General features: G+C 49.6%; 1 protein-coding gene across 2 annotated transcripts in view; it reads right to left on the bottom strand.

Moving 5' to 3' along the window:
• The window catches only part of AMBRA1 (autophagy and beclin 1 regulator 1), a 764,496-nt gene that overhangs the window by 250,261 nt on the left and 494,790 nt on the right, over positions 1-19,445 (bottom strand). For both annotated transcript variants that reach the window (XM_085646678.1, XM_085646680.1), the window contains one exon: positions 148-336. In XM_085646678.1, the coding sequence (XP_085502804.1) occupies positions 148-336 (189 nt within the window). The remainder of the gene's footprint in view (positions 1-147; positions 337-19,445) is intronic.

Genomic DNA, 19,445 nt, shown 5'->3' with positions numbered 1-19,445 from the left:
TGCATGTTTGCAGACTAGGGAGGGCTCAGACCTCACAGGTCTCACTCCCAGGGCCTCAACACTGTCAGCCTGAAGAGCTCGGACCTCCAAAGTCCTCACGCATCTCACACCCAAATCTTGACCCTGCTTCCAGAGCATCCATCTCACCGAAACGCTTGGTATAGAGGATTTCCCCAAGGTTGTGTGGTGCCAAGGAGTAGACGGCTAGGATGCCCTCGTCGGGGAAACCCCGCTGACTGCTGGGGATGAAGGCCGCCAGCAGCTGCCCATCCGCAGAGATGTCGCAGCTAGCATCATTGTAGATCTTGCAGTTGGGCACCAGGACGTTTACAGATGCTGCAGAGGACAGAAAAGAAACATCAGAGTTTAAACCATGCAACAGGGTCATAAGGAAAAAGAGACGGTCATAAAGGGAAACACACAGAACATAAGATGAAGAAGGCATTTTTACAAGCAAGAATGTACATCGGAGGAGGGGAGAGGCAGATGGAGGAAGCGGTAGGTGTGCAGGTGATGAGAAAGCTGGCCAGACGGGCAAGAAAAGGCAGCAAAAGGGTGGGGGGGAGGTGGTCAGTTGCTGGGGGGAGATGCTCAGGGGGGCAGGGAGAGGCGGCTGGACAGAGGCCCACTGAGAGGTGGTCCGTCTGTGAGGCATACAGAGAGGCGATCAAAAGGAGGGAACACAGAGAGGTGGTCAAGTGCAGGGGAACACACAGAGGAGGGCAGGAAGAGGGGAACACACAGAGGAGGGCAGGTGGAGGGGAACACACAGAGGAGGGCAGGCGGAGGGGAACACACAGAGGAGGGCAGGCGGAGGGGAACACACAGAGGAGGGCAGGCGGAGGGGAACACACAGAGGAGGGCAGGCGGAGGGGAACACACAGAGGAGGGCAGGCGGAGGGGAACACACAGAGGAGGGCAGGCGGAGGGGAACACACAGAGGAGGGCAGGCGGAGGGGAACACAGAGGGCAGGCGGAGGGGAACACAGAGGAGGGCAGGCGGAGGGGAACACAGAGGAGGGCAGGCGGAGGGGAACACACAGAGGAGGGCAGGCGGAGGGGAACACACAGAGGAGGGCAGGCGGAGGGGAACACACAGAGGAGGGCAGGCGGAGGGGAACACAGAGGAGGGCAGGCGGAGGGGAACACAGAGGTGCACAGTCGGAGGGGAACACAGAGGTGGACAGGCGGAGGGGAACACAGATGTGGACAGGCGGAGGGGAACACACAGAGGAGGGCAGGCGGAGGGGAACACACAGAGGAGGGCAGGCGGAGGGGAACACAGAGGTGGACAGGCGGAGGGGAACACAGAGGTGGACAGGCGGAGGAGAACACAGAGGTGGACAGGCGGAGGGGAACACAGAGGTGCACAGTCGGAGGGGAACACAGAGGTGGACAGGCGGAGGGGAACACAGATGTGGACAGGCGGAGGAGAACACAGAGGAGGGCAGGCGGAGGGGAACACACAGAGGAGGGCAGGCGGAGGGGAACACACAGAGGAGGGCAGGCGGAGGGGAACACAGAGGAGGGCAGGCGGAGGGGAACACACAGAGGAGGGCAGGCGGAGGGGAACACACAGAGGAGGGCAGGCGGAGGGGAACACAGAGGTGGACAGGCGGAGGGGAACACAGAGGTGGACAGGCGGAGGGGAACACAGAGGTGGACAGGCGGAGGAGAACACAGAGGTGGACAGGCGGAGGGGAACACAGAGGTGCACAGTCGGAGGGGAACACAGAGGTGCACAGGCGGAGGGGAACACAGATGTGGACAGGCGGAGGATAACACAGAGGTGGACAGGCGGAGGGGAACACACAGAGGAGGGCAGGCGGAGGGGAACACAGAGGTGGGCAGGCGGAGGGGAACACAGAGGTGGACAGGCGGAGGGGAACACAGAGGTGGACAGGTGGAGGGGAACACAGAGGTGGACAGGTGGAGGGGAACACAGAGGTGGACAGGTGGAGGGGAACACACAGAGGAGGGCAGGCGGAGGGGAACACAGAGGTGGGCAGGCGGAGGGGAACACAGAGGTGGACAGGCGGAGGGGAACACAGAGGTGGACAGGTGAAGGAGAACACAGAGATGGACGGGCGAAGGGGAACACAGAGGTGGACAGGCGGAGGGGAACACAGAGGTGGACAGGTGGAGGGGAACACAGAGGTGGACAGGTGGAGGGGAACACAGATGGACAGGTGAAGGGGAACACAGATGGACAGGTGAAGGGGAACACAGAGATGGACAGGTGAAGGGGAACACAGAGATGGACGGGCGAAGGGGAACACAGAGGTGGACAGGCGGAGGGGAACACAGAGGTGGACAGGCGGAGGGGAACACAGAGGTGGACAGGCGAAGGAGAAAACACAGAGGTGTAAGAAACTGGCTCTATATATACTGAACCAAAGTGAGGTACAGTGTGTATAGAGTTCAAGAGTCTCCAGAGGTTTGTCAGAGGTTAAAGTTAGATACTCTCTAAAGTGGTAGCTTGGTCGAGCCATAAGGCAGTATCGGAGGACAGTGTAAAGTATTTGTTGCACACACTCAGCCAGCAAATGGTCTCACACACTCAAGAACTGAACTCTAGGCCAATGGTTTATATATAAACATATACTGTTTTATTTCTAGAACCAAGCAAGCCTGGTACAGGTAAGCATATAAATACTTTGCAGTAGTAAATTACTTGTATGAACTGGTACTGGTTTTGATTACAGGTTTAAGAAAGCAGTTTGCAACACAGTGCAGGTATAGTACATTCAAATGAATGGGCTTTTTAAGAAAAATGCAGTTAATTACTTTTCAGATTACTTTTACTAACACAGGGTTGGATCATAGATTCAGCTCTGGGACTTTTCCTGAAAACAGGTGAGTAAACGCGTTTTTAAAGAATATTATTGCATTTTAAAAGTTGACACTGAAAACTTTTTCACATAGAATCACCAATGTTATACTATGGGAGGAAATTCACTTAGCAGGAAAGTTAGGTTAATGATACTTTTTCTTACTCAGTGCTGGATCCTGGATTCAGCACTGGGACATTTCCTGAAAACAGTTGAAAAAATGCGTTGGTTATTCGGCTGATTTTCGAAGAATATTTGTAATTTTCAAAAGCCAACACTTAGATACGTTTTGGGAGAAAAAGTGTCAATGTTATCCAATGAGGAAAAGCAGGTTATCGGTTTCCAGGTAAGTATTCAGTCTTTGAAGTTAGGGTTCTGGGGCAAGACTCAGGGGTATCCTAGGGTCAGTGATGCACTGTTGTTGCACCCCAAGCGGCATTAGGGCAGCGGGGTGCAGAGTGTTGAGGCCAAATGTTATCCTATGGAGGATAGGGGGTCTCCAGTTGGTGGCTGCTGGCAAGCAGGCCACAGGATTGTGGGAGCAAAGCTCCTAGGGTTAAGCTCAGGGTACGTTGGGGACCAAGTTAGCACCAAAGGGGCACCCTCAGCGGCGCTAGGGCAGCCGGGTGCAGTTTAGATGTCGGGTGCCTTGTTGATTTCAATTGAGATTCTCCGGAACAAAGAAACACTGCAGGCTTGGGGATGAGGCTCTTCCAGGAGTGACCACCACTTTGAGGGGTAAGTAGGGATGTTGAGGGTTGGTTAGGCACCGCTGGGTTGGGCACACAAGGCCGTGGGGCTCTGGTCGCGGTAGGAGGGGTCCTCTGGATTGATGCTGCAGGTGTCGTCTGGAGGCTTGAGGCAGGTCAGGGGTCGCCGGATCTTGGGTCAGGATCGCCGGGGGGGACCTCCTCGTGGTGTTTTTCCACTCAAGCTCGGGCCGGGCTCTGCGGGTGCAGAGTGGGCTGGATTCGCAGTTTCTGGTTGGCACCAGAAGCTGCAGTTCAAACACGTCCGGTGTTCACGGGAGAAGCAGCTTGGAAAGTAAATGCAGGCAGGTCCTCCAGGGATTTTGAGGTTGCTGGCCGCTGGACACGCCAGGGTTTTGCAGAAGCAGGTTCGAGGGGAAACAGGCCTGTAGGGCTGGGGCCAAGTCAGTGGGCGTCGTCCTCTTGTTAGCTCTGCATGGCTTTTTGTACTTCTTTTCTTGTGATTGCTGGATCGGAGGAAGGAAGGTTCGGGGTGCCCCTAAATACTAAATTTAGGGACGTTACAGGTAGGTAAAGGGCAGGGACCAATGGGTCCCTTTCCTGGGGTGAGTACACCCCCTATTCTGCTACTCTCCAGTGGGAGGGGGGCAGGAGCCTGTCCCTGGTTGGCTGGGTCCCCCAAGCCTCATGATGGAGGGGACTCGAGGTTGTGCTTCACCTCGCCTCCCCCACCTTAGGGGTGGAGTTGGCAGAGGTGAGCACACCTCTCTTCCACACTTGTTTTTCCTGCCGTTTCTCCCGCCCAAAGTGGGGGGTAGAACCAGTGGGGAACAGTTGCTGAAAGCAGCAAATGGCCTGGAGAGGCTCAAAAAGGCGGCATACCTTTGAAGCTTATCCTTCGTGAACCCTGCTAATCCTAGGGGAGGAGGCTCGGCGCCTCATCCCAGGATGTGCAGTCTTTCAGGCCCCCGAGAGCAGCAGGCTATTGACCCAGGGGTCCAGAAACATGTCTGGTGGTGGCAGCCTGCGCAGCCACTCAGTAAGGTCACTGGTAGTTGGTCGTTTTTCAGGGGGCATCTCTAAGATGCCCTCTGTGGTGAATTTTACATTAAATCCCACACTGGCATCAGTGTGGGTTTAATGTGCTGAGAAGTTTGATACCAAACTTCGCAGTCTTCAGTGTAGCCATTATGGTGCTGTGGAGTTCGTAATGACAACGTCCCAGCACCATATACTCTTAATGGCAGCACTGCACTTACAGGGCCCAGGAATAGACCTGGGCACTGTAGGGGTACAGGGCTCATGCACCTGTAACCTCAGCACTGGCATAGGGCACCTGGCTAGAGAGGTGACTGATGTATGCCAGGGCAGTGGTTTGTGGGCATGGCACACAGGGATATGTGCCATGTCGAGACAGGTTTGTTCTGCACCCAGACACTCAGCCTGCAAAGGCAGAGTGTGTGTGCCAGGGTAAAGGGCCTCCAAGTATTTGACAATAAGTGCTGCAGTGCTTAGGGGCCTTCTCTGGTCACAGTGCCCTATGGTACCATTTACCAGGGGCTGACATGTGGCCAGAGATGCCAATTGGGTATAGGCTTCAATGCAGTTTTAGGGAAGGAACACAGGCCCTGGGTTCTTGATTGGCAGGAGCCCAGGGCAAACTCAGTCAAAGCACATCAGCAATTCAGCAAAAAGTGGGGGCATACCATGCAAGAAAGAGGGCACTTTCTCACAAGAGGTGGACAGGCGAAGAGGAACACAGAGAGGTGGCCAGACAAAGGGGAACACAGAGAGGTGGTCAGACAAAGGGGAACACAGAGAGGTGGTCAGACAAAGGGGAACACAGAGGTGGTCAGGCAAAGGGGAATACAGAGAGGTGGTCAGGCAAAGGGGAACACAGAGAGATGGTCAGGCGGGAGGGAACACAGAGAGGTGGTCAGGCGGGAGGGTGCACAGAGGTGGGCAGGCAGAGGGGAACAAAGGTGGTCGAGATGCGGAGGGGGACACAGAGGTGGTCAGACGGAGGGGGACACAGAGGTGATCAGGCAGAGGATAACACAGAGAGGTGGTCAGGTGGAAGGGACCAAGGAGGTGGTAAGGCAGAAGGGACCAAGGAGAGGTGGCCAGGAGATGGGGGAACACAGAGGTGGTCAGGTGCAGGGGAACAAGGTGAGGTGGGCAGGTGGAGGGGAACAAGGCGAGGTGGGCAGGTAGAGGGGAACAAGGCGAGGTGGGCAGGTGGAGGAGAACAAGGCGAGGTGGGCAGATGGAGGGGAACAAAGCGAGGTGGGCAGGTGGAGGGGTACACGGGGTGGTCAGGCAGGGGAACACAGGGAGATGGTCAGGCGGAGCAGAACACAGGAAGGGGGTCGGGTGGAGGAGAACACAGGGAGATGGTCAGGCAGAGGAGAACACAGGGAAGTGGGTAGGCGTAGGGAACACAGGGAGGTGGTCAGGCAGAGATGAACACAGAAAGGCAGCTGGGCAGAGGGGCCCACTGACAGGTGGTCAGGCAGAGGGGAACACAGAGGTGGTCAAATGAAGAGGAACAAGGGGAGATGGGCAGGCAGAGGGGAATACAGAGAGGTGGTAAGAAGATGGGACTACAAGAGGTGGACAGGCAGAGGGCAGAAGAAAAACTTCAGTCCTTAAAGGGAACTTTAAACAATACCTGCTGTGCAAGGCCATATCAACCTAACGGTTATACTGCAGTCAACCTGAAACTGTAGATATTCTACAGACATGGTAATAAAGTCACCCTTCCACAGATAAGGCTGGTCTGTCACACACTACCTCCTGCTGGCGTGCCCTTTAATCCATTGTGGACAAATTTGATTTTTAATTTGACGCAGCTTAGGTCGGTATGCATGCACAGATGTACCCCTCGCACCTCAGACTCTGTGATTATAGACGGGCACATGGCCTTTCACTGGTGCAATTTGCACGCATAACCAATTAAACAGGAAGCAGTTCCGGTTTGCAGATGGCTGCCTGGGGCAGATCTCAATAGCGGAGTCCTATTCAGTCAAGCCTCTGGAGGGGAGTCAGTGACAGGACCCTACACTGAGCCAAGAGAAGAAGAGATCAGAAATTAAACTGCTAAGGGAACAAGTGAAGGTGTGCAAGGACAGGCACGGTGGGCAGCTAGAACAAAAACAACCTCCCAAAAGAAATAGTGAGCAAGCAAAACAACAACAACAAAAAAGGGTTTGTGGGAAGGAGTGGGAATAGGGTTGAGGGGGGCTTTAATTAGAGAGAGAAAAGTGAGTATTCTCTCTGAATTCTCAAGGTAGAATATTTCCACAAGTGTTTAGACCACATCTTACCAAATTAAGTTTTCCAGAAAGAAAAAAAACAATTAGGCAACATTTACAATCTTGTATGTACAGAGATAGCCAACCTGACGCATGAAATCACATTTGGATGAAAACACTACTGCTTAATACTACCTATTTAAAACAACTAAACACTGGAAATAATGTCCTTGTAGGTAACTAATCAGAACTGTAAAATATATACCTGCCACTTTTGGAATCCCAGTAGGCTGTATAATCCCAGCAGGAAAACAGTTTCTTTTTAAAGCCCACATAAAATTGTAACAAGAAGCCAACATTCAAAACTGTGGCCTCGAATCTTTGGGGAGGACAGAACTCCCAAGGTGAAGAAATAAGAACTGAAGGAGGTGGCTTCTCCAGCGCAGGATTGTTTCCGCTAGTTATGAAATACAGAACAGAGCAGGAAGCGGATCTAACCCCAAGCACAAACAGGGCCACAGAATGAAAAACTATGTAAACGCGTTAGGAAGCGAAGCCTAACCTACAAGAGCATCTGCACTAGAGTCGTAGAGTCAACGGTATGACGTGACCTCCAAGTAGCAGCCTTACACACGTCAAGAATAGGGACATGCCTCGTTAGAGAAGCAAAAGCTGCCCTTTACCTTGTACAGAGAGCTCCAGACTTCCTGGGCTAAGGTCTAATACCCTTCCCATAACACACAACTATACAGGGGACAATCCATTTAGGCTTAGTAGTCAGACGTATCCTGATAGCCTCAAAACAAATACACTGTTTAATTTTCTGAACAGCCTTGGTTCTGTCTAGATGCTAAAAATCTATCCTGTGCTTTGGCTCCAAAGGAGGCCCCATTAACTTCGAAAGATCAATATTAAATGCATGAGGAAGAGACGGCGTCCTAAAGTAATCACCTGACGGTGAGATCCTGTTTGAAAAGGAGATTTACAATAGGCAGTGATGGCAGTGGGAAAATGTTAACCAGAATTCTTCTTTGCAAGTTAAGTCCAGCTTCTTGCTGATGAACCATTAGCAAAACCTACTATTTAAACGAGCATGAAGATACTGTGGAAGTGGGAGTCACCTCTCTCAAAATAGCCATACACCCATCGAGTATCTTCAAGTGTCCATATTGAAAGACCTTAGGAGTCAAGCAGTCAAAAGTCTGCGAGTTAAGGCTCAGGTGGAGACACCTGCCAGAGCAAGTCTGAGCTGACTGGAGTCTCTTTTGTGGAGTTAGTATGAAGTAACAGAGGTCCAGCTACAACCGCTGATGCAGCCAATCAGTAACTATCAAAAAAATCTTGCTCTGAGTTGCTGTGTCTGCGTGTTGCAGTTGTCTTGGGAAGGAGAGGAACATGTTGAAAAGCCTACAAAAACCCTTTTGCATAAGTGATTTCAAGTTTATTTTCTGGAGACCAGGGTTCTAGAAACCTGTTGGAATAAACAGGGCATTTTGCCTTTTATTCAGTTGCAAAAAGATTGATCACCAACATTCTTCAGTCTAAGAAGATGTTATCTTAACAAGACCCAGCCATGCTATTCTGCCAAATAGAGACATCTCGGCCGCCCTGCTGTTATGCCACTGTAAGATGAATTTTAGTTAGAAGAATGCCCCTCACCAGCATCCAATGTCACATGATCTGAGTTTCTTGAGAAAAACTTTGCACTTTCAATGTAAACGCCCCAACTTTCCATAGATGTATCTGTCATCATAGTCGGTGAAACACAACATCAGCAAGCTTTCTCTCTGGCACCACTTGAGGGATTGCAGGTCTCTTGCAGACATCTGCACCTTATTGTCCCAATGTCCTAACTTATGGCATTAGTGATCTTCCAGATAACCCTGAATAGGTCTCATATGCAATCTCGCCTCCCCTACCCCAGAAATAAGTGGCCATAGAGCCCCAGAGGGACTGATGGAAGGATTTCGATGCAAAGACTAAAACCTCTCTTGGGAAACAGAATCTCACTCACCTTGTGTTTGGGTCGGATCCCAAGTACTGGATCAACTGAGTTGTTTTGACCACTGATTTCTTGAAGCCGATGAAGACGCAGATCGTGAGGTCGTAGGTCTATCATAAACTAAAGCTTGCAGAGGATCTCGGACATGATTATGCTTTAACCAACCAATCGTCCAGATAAGGACAAATGAAGAGAGCTTCTCTGGGTACCACTGCCTTGACTTTTGAAAACGTTCTGGGAAAAAAACTGAGTCTGAAATGAACACACCACCTTGTATTGGCTAATGCTTGTTGTGGCCTATGAAATGTACGAAAGTCTAGAGTTTGGTGCAGATCTGTACATGAAAATAAGCGTCTTGTCGATCCCGCGACCACACTAAGAACCCTTATTGGAGAAGTGTGAAAATGCGTTGAAACACTAATAGTCAGAATTTTTCCTTCATTCCTTTGTTTCCCTCTTTAGATCTAAAGTCGGACGAAACTCCAGTTTGTTAGTTTTTTTGCCTAATCAGAAAGTAGTGGGAGTAAACCCCTGGGTTCCATTGGTTCTATGGCATTCTTCTCCAACAAGCGTCTTGTTTCTTGAATCCGCTGATGTGGCTTTCCAGGAGCCTTTCCCCTCAGTGGAATTTGAGGAGAAAAATACCTGGCTTTGAAGCAAAGCTGCACAGTATCTAGAACCCACATATCCCTTGTGACCTTCTGCTGTGCCAGGAGATGTTGGAAATATTCCTAGCTACTCTAGTGAAAAAAGGTCGAGACATTCGGATGGAGGTTCACTCAGGTAGCTGAAGGCTGCTGATCATTCCCTTTGCCGCGAGAAAGACATTTTATGCTGAAAGCCTGTAGTTGTTGCTGCTGCAGCTGTCACTCAAGCAGGGGGTATATAAATGCTGCTTATGCTTGTCCTAGCCTTGAAACATAACATCACATATTCTTCACTCTTTTCTAACCCTACTGACATTAGGGCGTTTACTCAAGCTGTATTTTGCTTGAATTTTCCATCAGCTCGAGATGTAAACATTCATTCAATGGAAGCTTTAGCATCTTCTTTACCTGAGATCAGAGATATTAATCTTTACCATGAAGAGCAAAAGATGTATACCGACAGCAAATGCAAACGATGACAAAGTGGGATTCATTCATTGCCAGACCGGTAAGGCTTTCTGAAGAGATCATTCCTTCTTTAATCATTTCCTGAAAGACTCGTCTCGTCCCTTGGATGATGCTCCACAAACTGATTAAATGAATTCAACAAGGATCGACCGCAACAACTGATAAGGTAGAGTCGGCCCTGACAATCTCAGCAGCCTCTGAAGCACTTTCCTTCCTACTCTCCTCCTTGCTAGAAGACTGGATGAAGTGGTGACATGACAAATTAAATGTTTTTCCTTGCAGCTACAGCCACCAGAATCTAGCAGAGGAACCTCTTTTAGGAACTGTGTTCTTCGCAGGGCATAGTTTCTTCTCCCAACTGTAGGACAGTTCGTGAACAGAGATGAGATCCTCAGTGGGTGAAAGTCTCAGTGGAGCAGACTCCAATGACATTGGTCAAAGAGCACATCAATCTTTCGGGAAGACGGAACAGAATCCAAGTTAGAATGGTGTGTCATGGCTGTCTTCTGAACCGCCTTGGACGAGGAATCTCACTGCATCAGTGTTGGTAGTGTCCATGACGAGATCGAAGTAACCTTGAAGGGGACTCATCTGTATCTAGAAAATGTACCGAAACAAGCGCTGCACCAGAAATATCTTGAAACTTTGAAGTGTTAGAAAGTATTGGACTAGGCTGTCCTAGAGGTACTGTCTTTATGGCTGGTACCTTAGGTGGTGGATGGCAAGGCTGTGCAACATGGCTGTTTCAGGACGTTGCGCCACAGTTTCTTTTTCATCAGACTTAATGATAACCCAAAGCCACTCGCAGGTGAGGGAGAAATGGAGGCAGTAGGATTCTTTTTTGTCTTATGAATTGACGCTGATCAAGCACTTGCCAACAAGGGGGATTGTAGGAAGGTAGGATCCTTCAGCATGGTTACACCCACTTTTGGCCTGGTGTTATTCTGTTTCTGACTAGTCTGACTGGGATCCTGCTAATCAGGACCCCAGTCTCTGTGCTTTCTCCTCAAAATTGGATAAGGCGAGTACTTGGGTACACCCCAGATTGGCCACTGGTGTACCCTTATAAGTCCATAGTGTATGGTAACAAGGTACCCAGGGCATAAATACACCAGGGGTCCCCCATGGACTGAAGCATGTATTATGCCACCCACGGGAGACAACTCAAATTGTGACTACAGGCCTGCCATGGAAGCCTATGTAAGCTGGTGCTAGCACCAATTACGCCAGATATAGGTTTCCCTATATATGAGGACACTACCCTTAAAAACAATAAGTCATCCCTAAGGCAGGCCTTTCAATCCTGAAGGCAGGGTGCTCGGTTCTAAGGGTGAGGGTGCACCTGCATGAGCAGGGCACCCCTACAACCTTCGGAGTACATTCTCCCGGGTTGCAAGTACATCAGCCGTTACGATATATAGAGTGGCCATGCGTCATTTACAGAGGTAGATTTCCAGATTTCCCCGAGGCTACCCTGAGTCCACAGCAAAGCTAAGGCCCGTGGCTATCGTGGGTGACGTGGAACCGTGACCCCTGGACACCATGAACTTTTGCAGCAACACTATCTTCTGGGACTTCCTCGAAGTTGTGCTTTGGGCTCCGAGTAGCCCCAGTCATGAGCACCTCCTGCACCGAAGATTGCTGGCCTCCACTCTACAAGTGACCCGTGGGCCAGTTTCAAATGCGACCCCAGCCACGCAAAGGTTGGGTAACTTGCTGCGGCCTGTGGCCCTGGGTGGGGCATTAGCGGGGCACCCTTTCCGTAGCCACAAAAAGGGCGAAAAGCAGATTGCTCTCAGACGGGAGGAGAGGCCCAAGGACTTGGCCATAGCCCCTGAGTCCTTGAAGGGCTCAAGGGCGTTGTCTGCTTTGTCACCAAAAAGGCAACGGCCGTCAAAGGGCATGTCCATCAAGGTGTTATGAACATCCCCTGAAAAGCCAGTGGACCTCATCCAGGTGTAGCGGCGAAGCGCTACCGACGTTGAAATGGTCCTGCCCAGAGAGTCGGCGGTGTCCAGCCCACAACGGATCGTACACTTGGCTGCATCTCTCCTAGCAGAGACAGCCTGGGAGAGCACTGTCCGGGCCTCCTTCGGACACTGAGGCAGCACTTGCGCCACGGTATCCCACATGGAGTGCGAATAAAAGCCCAAGAGACATGCAATGTTTACGGACCGCAGTCCTACACTGGCGGAAGAGAAAATTTTCTTCCCAAGATGGTCCAGCTTCTTGGATTCCCTTTCCTGTGGAGCGGTAGGGAAGGCGCTTTTGGAGGTGGAGGCTTGGACCACCAAGCTCTCCAGGGTGGGGTGTTGGGAGAGGAAAGTGGGGTTGCCCGGAGCCGGGCTCGGGCGATCATCCTGTCCACGGGAACCCCCGTGTTGGGCCTGTACCAAGTGCCCAAAAGGATGTCGGTGAGGGCCTCACTAAACGGAAGCAGGGGCTCTTAAGAGCTCGCCGCCGGTTGAAGCACCTCAGTCAGGAGCTCAGTCCTTACTGCCACCGTAGGAAGCTCGAGGTTGAGAGCCTTGGCCGCCCTACGAAACACCACAGCGTGCGACGCTCCCTCCTCCGTAGCCACGGTAGGAGGACACAACATGCCAAGGTCGGGTGAAGTGTCAAGACCACTGGCCTCCCCCAGTTCCTCACTCCAGTCCTGCTCTGCATCTAGCTGGTCAGTAAGAGGGTCACCTGACCCCACCCACTCCTCCTCGTCTTCCTCTGGGTGCCATTGTTGTTGGAAAGGGACCCCAGGAGTGAACAGGGGCATGAAAACCCCACCCGGCGCCGGATCCGGCGTCAGGTGATGCTGGTCCGAACCCGTGTCCACGTCGGGAAGGAGGCTGGGTTCGGGGCCAGCCGGCGTTGAGCACGGTAATGGTGTCATTGGAAGCTGCGCCGGTGGAGGTGTAATGAAGTCAACCTGCGCCGATCTGGATTCCGGCCTGGATCCAAGATGGGCCTGCGGCGCCAGGGCCACTGGCAGCAAAGACCTAGGCCCCCCCAACCGATACCACGGGGTCCAAAGGTGCGCCGGCGGGGTGAGTACGCCCACAGATGGCATGTTTTGCCTCGTATAACGTATGAAGCTGGGCGGGAGTCGCTCCGGGTCCCGGAAAGGGAGGGAAGCTCGAGTTGACCCTTCAGGCAACGCGCACAGTGCCTCAGGAGTGGAACCACCCGCGCGCCTCGTCAGGTCAGCCGACCGGCAAGGAGGAGAAGGCGAAGAGCGACGATGCTTCTTCGACTTCGTCTTATGCTTCGACTTACCCGACCCGGAGTGACTTACCCGACCCGGAGTGCGGAGACTTTGAGCCAGAATGATGGTGGGTCCGCGACTGTTCCCTTGACCTCCCTCTCGACCAGGACCTCAACGGCACGGAGCAGACTGCCGTCGTTCAAGCAGGTTTCGGGATCGATCCTGCAAAGCCTTCGGCGACAACAACTGACAGTTGGAGCACGACTTGGGGTTGTGGACTCGCTCCAGGCAAAAGAGGCACACGTGGTGCAGATCCGTCACCGATATCAATCGGGTACAGGAACTGCAGGCCTTAAAACCGGGCATCCCTTGTGCACCTGTTCGGAGTCGGAGACTTGAAACAAGACGTCGACAAAAGTCAAAAAATGGCTGAGTTACCGCTCTTCCCGGATCTGCGCTGGCTGGAGCAGAAAAAGAAAGAACTGACGTCAACGTGCGAGGGTGGCGTCTAAGTAGCTGCCGGGATGTCATCCCGACGACCAAGACGACGAAGGCTGAGCCGACCGATGCCACCTTCCAACGCACAGAGGTACTGCTGATGAAAAATCTTTCCGGATCCAGTCTGACGCCTGGGGGTAATTCTAAGGTAAGGAATCTATAACTATCGTGTTTCTTTCAGATATCACAGATAGGTGGTGCAGCATGCACATAAGTCTCCAGTCTTGCCCTTTCTGCATGAGCAAGTCTGGACATCACTCCTGGTGTAGCCAATATATAGCAATGAGAATGTCTACCTGCCGCTCATTTTGAGCTTAACTAATATTTTCAGATAAACAGCCATTGGTGGAAAGATAAAAACATATATTCCTAATCACTTTATTTAAAAAAAGTCAATTTCAACTATGATGAGGTTATTTGCATTCAAAACCAATCACGCTGCCATTTTCCCATACATTTACGTTCCAGAATTACTTTAGTTATTCCGACAACTATTCCCTAAGTACGTCGTCTCGGTTATACTGAAGATCTAGTGTGTGTACCACATTGAAATTAATTTCACATGCCCGAAGCCGGAGAGTAATAACTATTTTGTTGCTTCCACTTTTTGCAACACGCAATGTCACAGTATAGAATGTTTAAATGAAAGCTGAGTTGGTGGGATTGCTATCAAATAATGTAAGCACTATGGCAACTGCATGCAACTTCAGCATGTTTACTTAATAAAATTGTCCCACGGGCGGCCGCTTCTCCTTCGTGGTCAGCTGGCCGGAAATGGCGCCGCCTACCATGCATGGAGGAGTCGGTCTTAACTGCTTGAACTAGAAGTGACTTATCAAATGGAATCCACATAAAACGTTCATCCCCAGTCACTACTTGGGTAATGCCAGACGGGCTGCATTAGGGGGTATCAGGTCAAGCGGTCCTTCAATGTAATGATTGCTGATGCCATTGGTCTTCAAGGGTGTCTTGTCAAGATCACATGTGTAGTACCACTCTAGGGATAATAAAAATACATGGTGCCCTGGAGCCCTGACTATGAATGATTGCAGGTTGAGAAACTGCCTGGAGCCGAAGACCTTTTCACTGTATATGAGGCACTTTGCCCTCAGAAAGATACTCTTTAGCAACTCTGAAGGTCCAAATAGCCTCAATAATTGGTTGACCGGACCCCCCATGGGCTGCTGACTTATAACTCTTTGAAACCTCAGACAGTAACGGATGCTGACTGCCCTCTGTACGCCTTACAGCATTTCTGACAACAGTATACCTTGTTTCAACTATCATCCAAGCAGGGATAGATCAATGTTTCTAGCACCACTGGAAACTGATGATGCTATTCTCCTAGAAAGGATGGTAGGGGCAGACTACAACCCATACCAATAGCGATGTTTGCTCTTAAATTACAAATACCTCTTTATGTGGATATTCGTATCCTGTAAACCTACAGTACAAATGCAGGCCTTGTCGGTAAATGGGGACAGATTGGATGGAGTGCAATCATGCAATATCTTTCTCTTTTCAACTACTTTTGTTATCATGAGGACCAATATTAGATTACATTCCTGTTCTGAATCTTTCTTTCGCTCTGTAAAGTAGTGACATATCTATCGGATCCGTCAGCACCTTCGCCACCACCTCTTCTGAATCAGAGGCAGAGTCTACTGTACAAGTAGTCCAGGAGAAAGGTTTTTGAAAATCTGGGTGAATGTTGGTAGGGGAGCCCCAAAATTCTAGTTTCTCATAATTTCATATGCCATCCAGCACATACTTGTATGCCTAGAGATGGTGCAATCTGTTTTCTGTCACTGAGGCACTGAACTGGAGAGGGACAGTAAGGAAGTCGCAAATTTGGAGTTGATGTGGGTTTTGTCAGTGCTGCGGAGGGCTGTTCCGCTATATCTGGCACTCTGCTTTGGTGCCTGCTTGTGGTAAGCAGACTTCCAATGCTGGCGACCAGGTGTGGAAGAAGCCTCTTCCACAGATCTTAACCTGAACTCTGGAACACCATTTACGAATGGGAGTCAATGGGTCAGCCATCATATTGTTGACACCTTATCTGCATCACATCATTTCCATTAAAAGTTAGAGGCTCAGTTCTCTATGTGCAGTGAAACTCAAAAGTGAGTCTCAACCACGAGGAACAACTCAGAAACTCCACAGGAATAAGCATGTGTTGAGGGTTCTGATGTGTCATTTAAGTAGAGAGGATGTGGCCTAAGGGCTAGAGTGGTCGACCTCGAAGCTGAGGAACCGGTTTCAATTTTCAACAGGGACGCTTAACATCCTGAGATTCTGGGTAAATGATACAAACAGTTGCTTTGTTTAACGAAAAACATTTGTTCTTTCGATATAATACAATAAAGCTCATTTGACGTCAAGTGTGACGAGCTCGGTCTGCGACTGAATCAGGTTGAGGAAATAACACTGGTAACTCAACTGATTGGTTAATGTGGGAAGCAGAAACCACCTTGCGAAGGAATTTGAGAATGGTGGGTAGAACTACCCTACCTTTATGGAGCTGAAAGTAGTGTTCTTCTAAAGTTAATGCCTGTAGCTCACCAACTCTCCTTAATGAAGTGATTGAATTGAGGAATCCATCCTTCCAAGAGAGAAACTGTAAAGGACACTTGTGTAGTGGTTCGAAGTGTGGACCAATAAGTCTTCTAAATACAATATTAAGATTCCACACTGGTGCAGGTGGAATTCTTGGTGGTATAACTCTTTTTAAGCCCTCCATAAATGCTTTCACGACAGGAACTTTCAACAAAGAGAAATGTCTGTTTTGCAAATATGCAGCTACTGCTGCAAGGTGCAACCTAATAGATGTGTAGGCTAGCTTTAAAAGGTAACAGACAATGTTCTGAACAGAAGCATCTAGAGGTAGAATGTTATTGTTGTAGTAAATGCTGAATCGTTTCCATTTTGCTGTATAGCAAGCTCTGGTAGTAGGTTTTCTTGCTTCTTTCAGAATAGTCATACAGTCTGGTGGTACATTTAAATACTACTAACCACAAGTGACGGAGGAGCGTACTCCACCGACACTAAGGGGTAAGAGGTATTACTAGGAAGTGGATACACCCTCCCGAGTTAACTACAGTGAACATAAAGTATCCAGAACCATTAAGCTCAACATTATACTTACGTGGCGTACCCCGCTCAAACGCAGGAAAGGAGGCAACTCCTTTTTGTTAATTAACCCTCAAACACCCTATTGGCGTCATGCTTCATCATATGATTCACCCTGACTCCAAAAGGTCAGGGTGGGCTTGACCGTATTTGAGGGAGCGCTTAGAAGATGTAGGCCAGGGGGTCTGTTTTATGGCCTGGTTCCTGGGCTTTCTTCAGGGCAAAACAAAATTCCCTCCCCGGTATTAAATAGGGGATGTTGCTATATATGTTCCTATATATTTTTATTTGACAGAGCAGAAAGCTGCAACCTCGTGAAAAGTATATGGAGTGTATACTTATCCCTCCATCCAGAAAGAAAGCAACATTTCTGCCCGATTATGGTGGAAAAAGCGATTCTCATTGGGATTGGAAGGGGGTAGCCTTATAGTAAAACGTACTCCAAAGGTTCTGCCCCACACATCACCTATTAGGCTCTCGCGTCTCCCAGCATTACAGGCCATAAAACAAGGGCTGAAACATGTAGGCACACCTCTAGGGTTATAGGACCATTACCACCAAACAACCCCGTATATATATTTAATTGTAATATCCGCTGCGTCCTCGCAAATAAAGGGATACATGGGGAACGCAGTAGGATTTTTATCTTTAGACCCCCCTAGCCTACAACTTCTAAGCGCTCCCTGAAATACGGTCGAGCCCACCCTGACCTTTAGGAGTCAGGATGAACCCTATGATGAAGCATGACACCAATAGGGTGTGTGAGGGTTAACTAACAAAAAGGAGTTGCCTCCTTGCCCGCGTTCGAGCAGTGTACGCCACGCAAGTCTAATTTTTAGGTAAATTTAAATACCCAAACTAGGACTTCAGGAGCCAAATCGCTACGGTGAGCTCCTTGGGATTTGGATGCTTGATTTCTCCATGGTTCCGAGTGAGGAGACTGGAGGTGAGATGTAGCTTTTGATGTTGAACTACTGAGAGCTACAACAGGGTGGTGTACCACGCACGTGGGAGCTATCAAAATCAGTGTGAGTGATATTTGCCTGAGTTTCAGAACCAGAAACAGAAGGAGTGGGAGAGGCGGAAAAGCGTAGGAAAATATCCAAGACCAATTGACCCACAGGGCATTGCTTTTGGAGAAAGGGTGTGGGAACCCGGGGGACGAAGTTTTGGCATTGTGCGTTGTCTACTGTGGCGAACCGATCTATTTGTGGGTATCCCCATTGTTGAAAGTATGGGAGGAGAACTTGGGGCTGAAGTTCCCATTCGTATATTTGTGGTCTCCTTCTGCAGAGGAAGTCGGCAATTCGATTGTTCACTCCCGGGAGGTTTTCTGCCAAAGGTGAATATTGTGATGGATTGCCCATTTCCAAATTGTCTGAGACAGGCGTGACAGTTCGAAAGAGTCTGTACCCCATTGTTTGTGAACATAGTATTGCTGTAATGTTGTCTGTGCGGACTAAGACAACTTTGCCTGGAGAGGAGACTGAAAAGCCTTCAGCGCTATAAACACTGCTAGAAGCTCTAGATAGTTGATGTGTAGACGTCCGTGTTTGTCATCCCAGAGACCTCGGATTGTGTAATGATGGAGATTTGCATCCCGATTGGTGACAGATGCGTCTGCTGTTTGCAAGACTTGTGGAACAGGGTCGATAAAAGGCTGCCCTTTTGATACGTTTTGCGGGTTCCAACACTACAGAGAGCGATGGGTGCGGCTGTCTACCAAAACTATATCTGTTAATTGACCCTGTGACTGATTCCACTGACGTGCTAAGCATACTTGTAATGGACGCATGTGTAGTCATGCATGAGGTACTATTGCAATACATGAAGCCATCATTCCCAGTAAGCACATGAAAGTCGTAGCTGGCAAGGTTAGGTTGGCTTGGAACTGCAGCAACAGAGTTTGGATATTGGAAATTCTGGCAGCATTGGGGGAGGCTAGAGCCGTGTGAGTGTTGAGAGTAGCTCCTAGATAAGATTGTGGGTGAGACTTTTGAATGTTGACTGTGAAACCCAGTTGGTGAAGTAGGTGTAGCGTGGTATAAGTGTTTTCAAGACACTTTTGGTGTGTGCTGGCTTTGATGAGCCAGTCGTCTAGGTAGGGGGAGACATTAATTTCTGCTACCACTGCTAGGCATTTTGTAAATACCCTGGGAGCAGTATTTACTCTGAATAGAAGTACTTGGAACTGATAGTGTTTGCCTGCTATCACAAATCTGAGATATTTGCGATGAGCTGGATGAATGGGAATTTGAAAACATGCATCTTTTAAGTACAGTGTGGACCCAAAAAAATCGCCTGACTGTAGAAGAGAAAGAACCTGTTGAAGCGTTACCATATGGAAATGTTTGACAATATGTAGTGGTTTAATTCTCTGAGATCCAAAATTGGTCTTAAGGAACCGTCCTTTTTGGGAATTAAAAAATGAAAAGACTAAACCCTTGAAACACAGTACTAAAATGGAACTGATTCTATGGCTCCCTTTTGTAAGAGATTGCACCTCTTGTTTGAGTGACTACAAATGGTCTGACGACAATTTGTGACCGCGAGGTGGAATGTTTGCTGGATTGGATGTGAGCTCCAGGCAATAACCATGTTGGATAAGGTCTAGCCCCCATTTGTCGGTTGTTATAGATTGCCAAATGGGGAGAAACTGTTGAAGTCTTCCCCTCTGGGGCAGGTGTGGGCAAGTCACCGTTTACTA

This window comes from Triturus cristatus, chromosome 3_1 (genome assembly GCF_964204655.1).
Source record: "Triturus cristatus chromosome 3_1, aTriCri1.1, whole genome shotgun sequence".
Lineage (NCBI taxonomy): Eukaryota > Metazoa > Chordata > Amphibia > Caudata > Salamandridae > Triturus > Triturus cristatus.
This window is presented reverse-complemented; position numbering and strand designations above follow the sequence as displayed.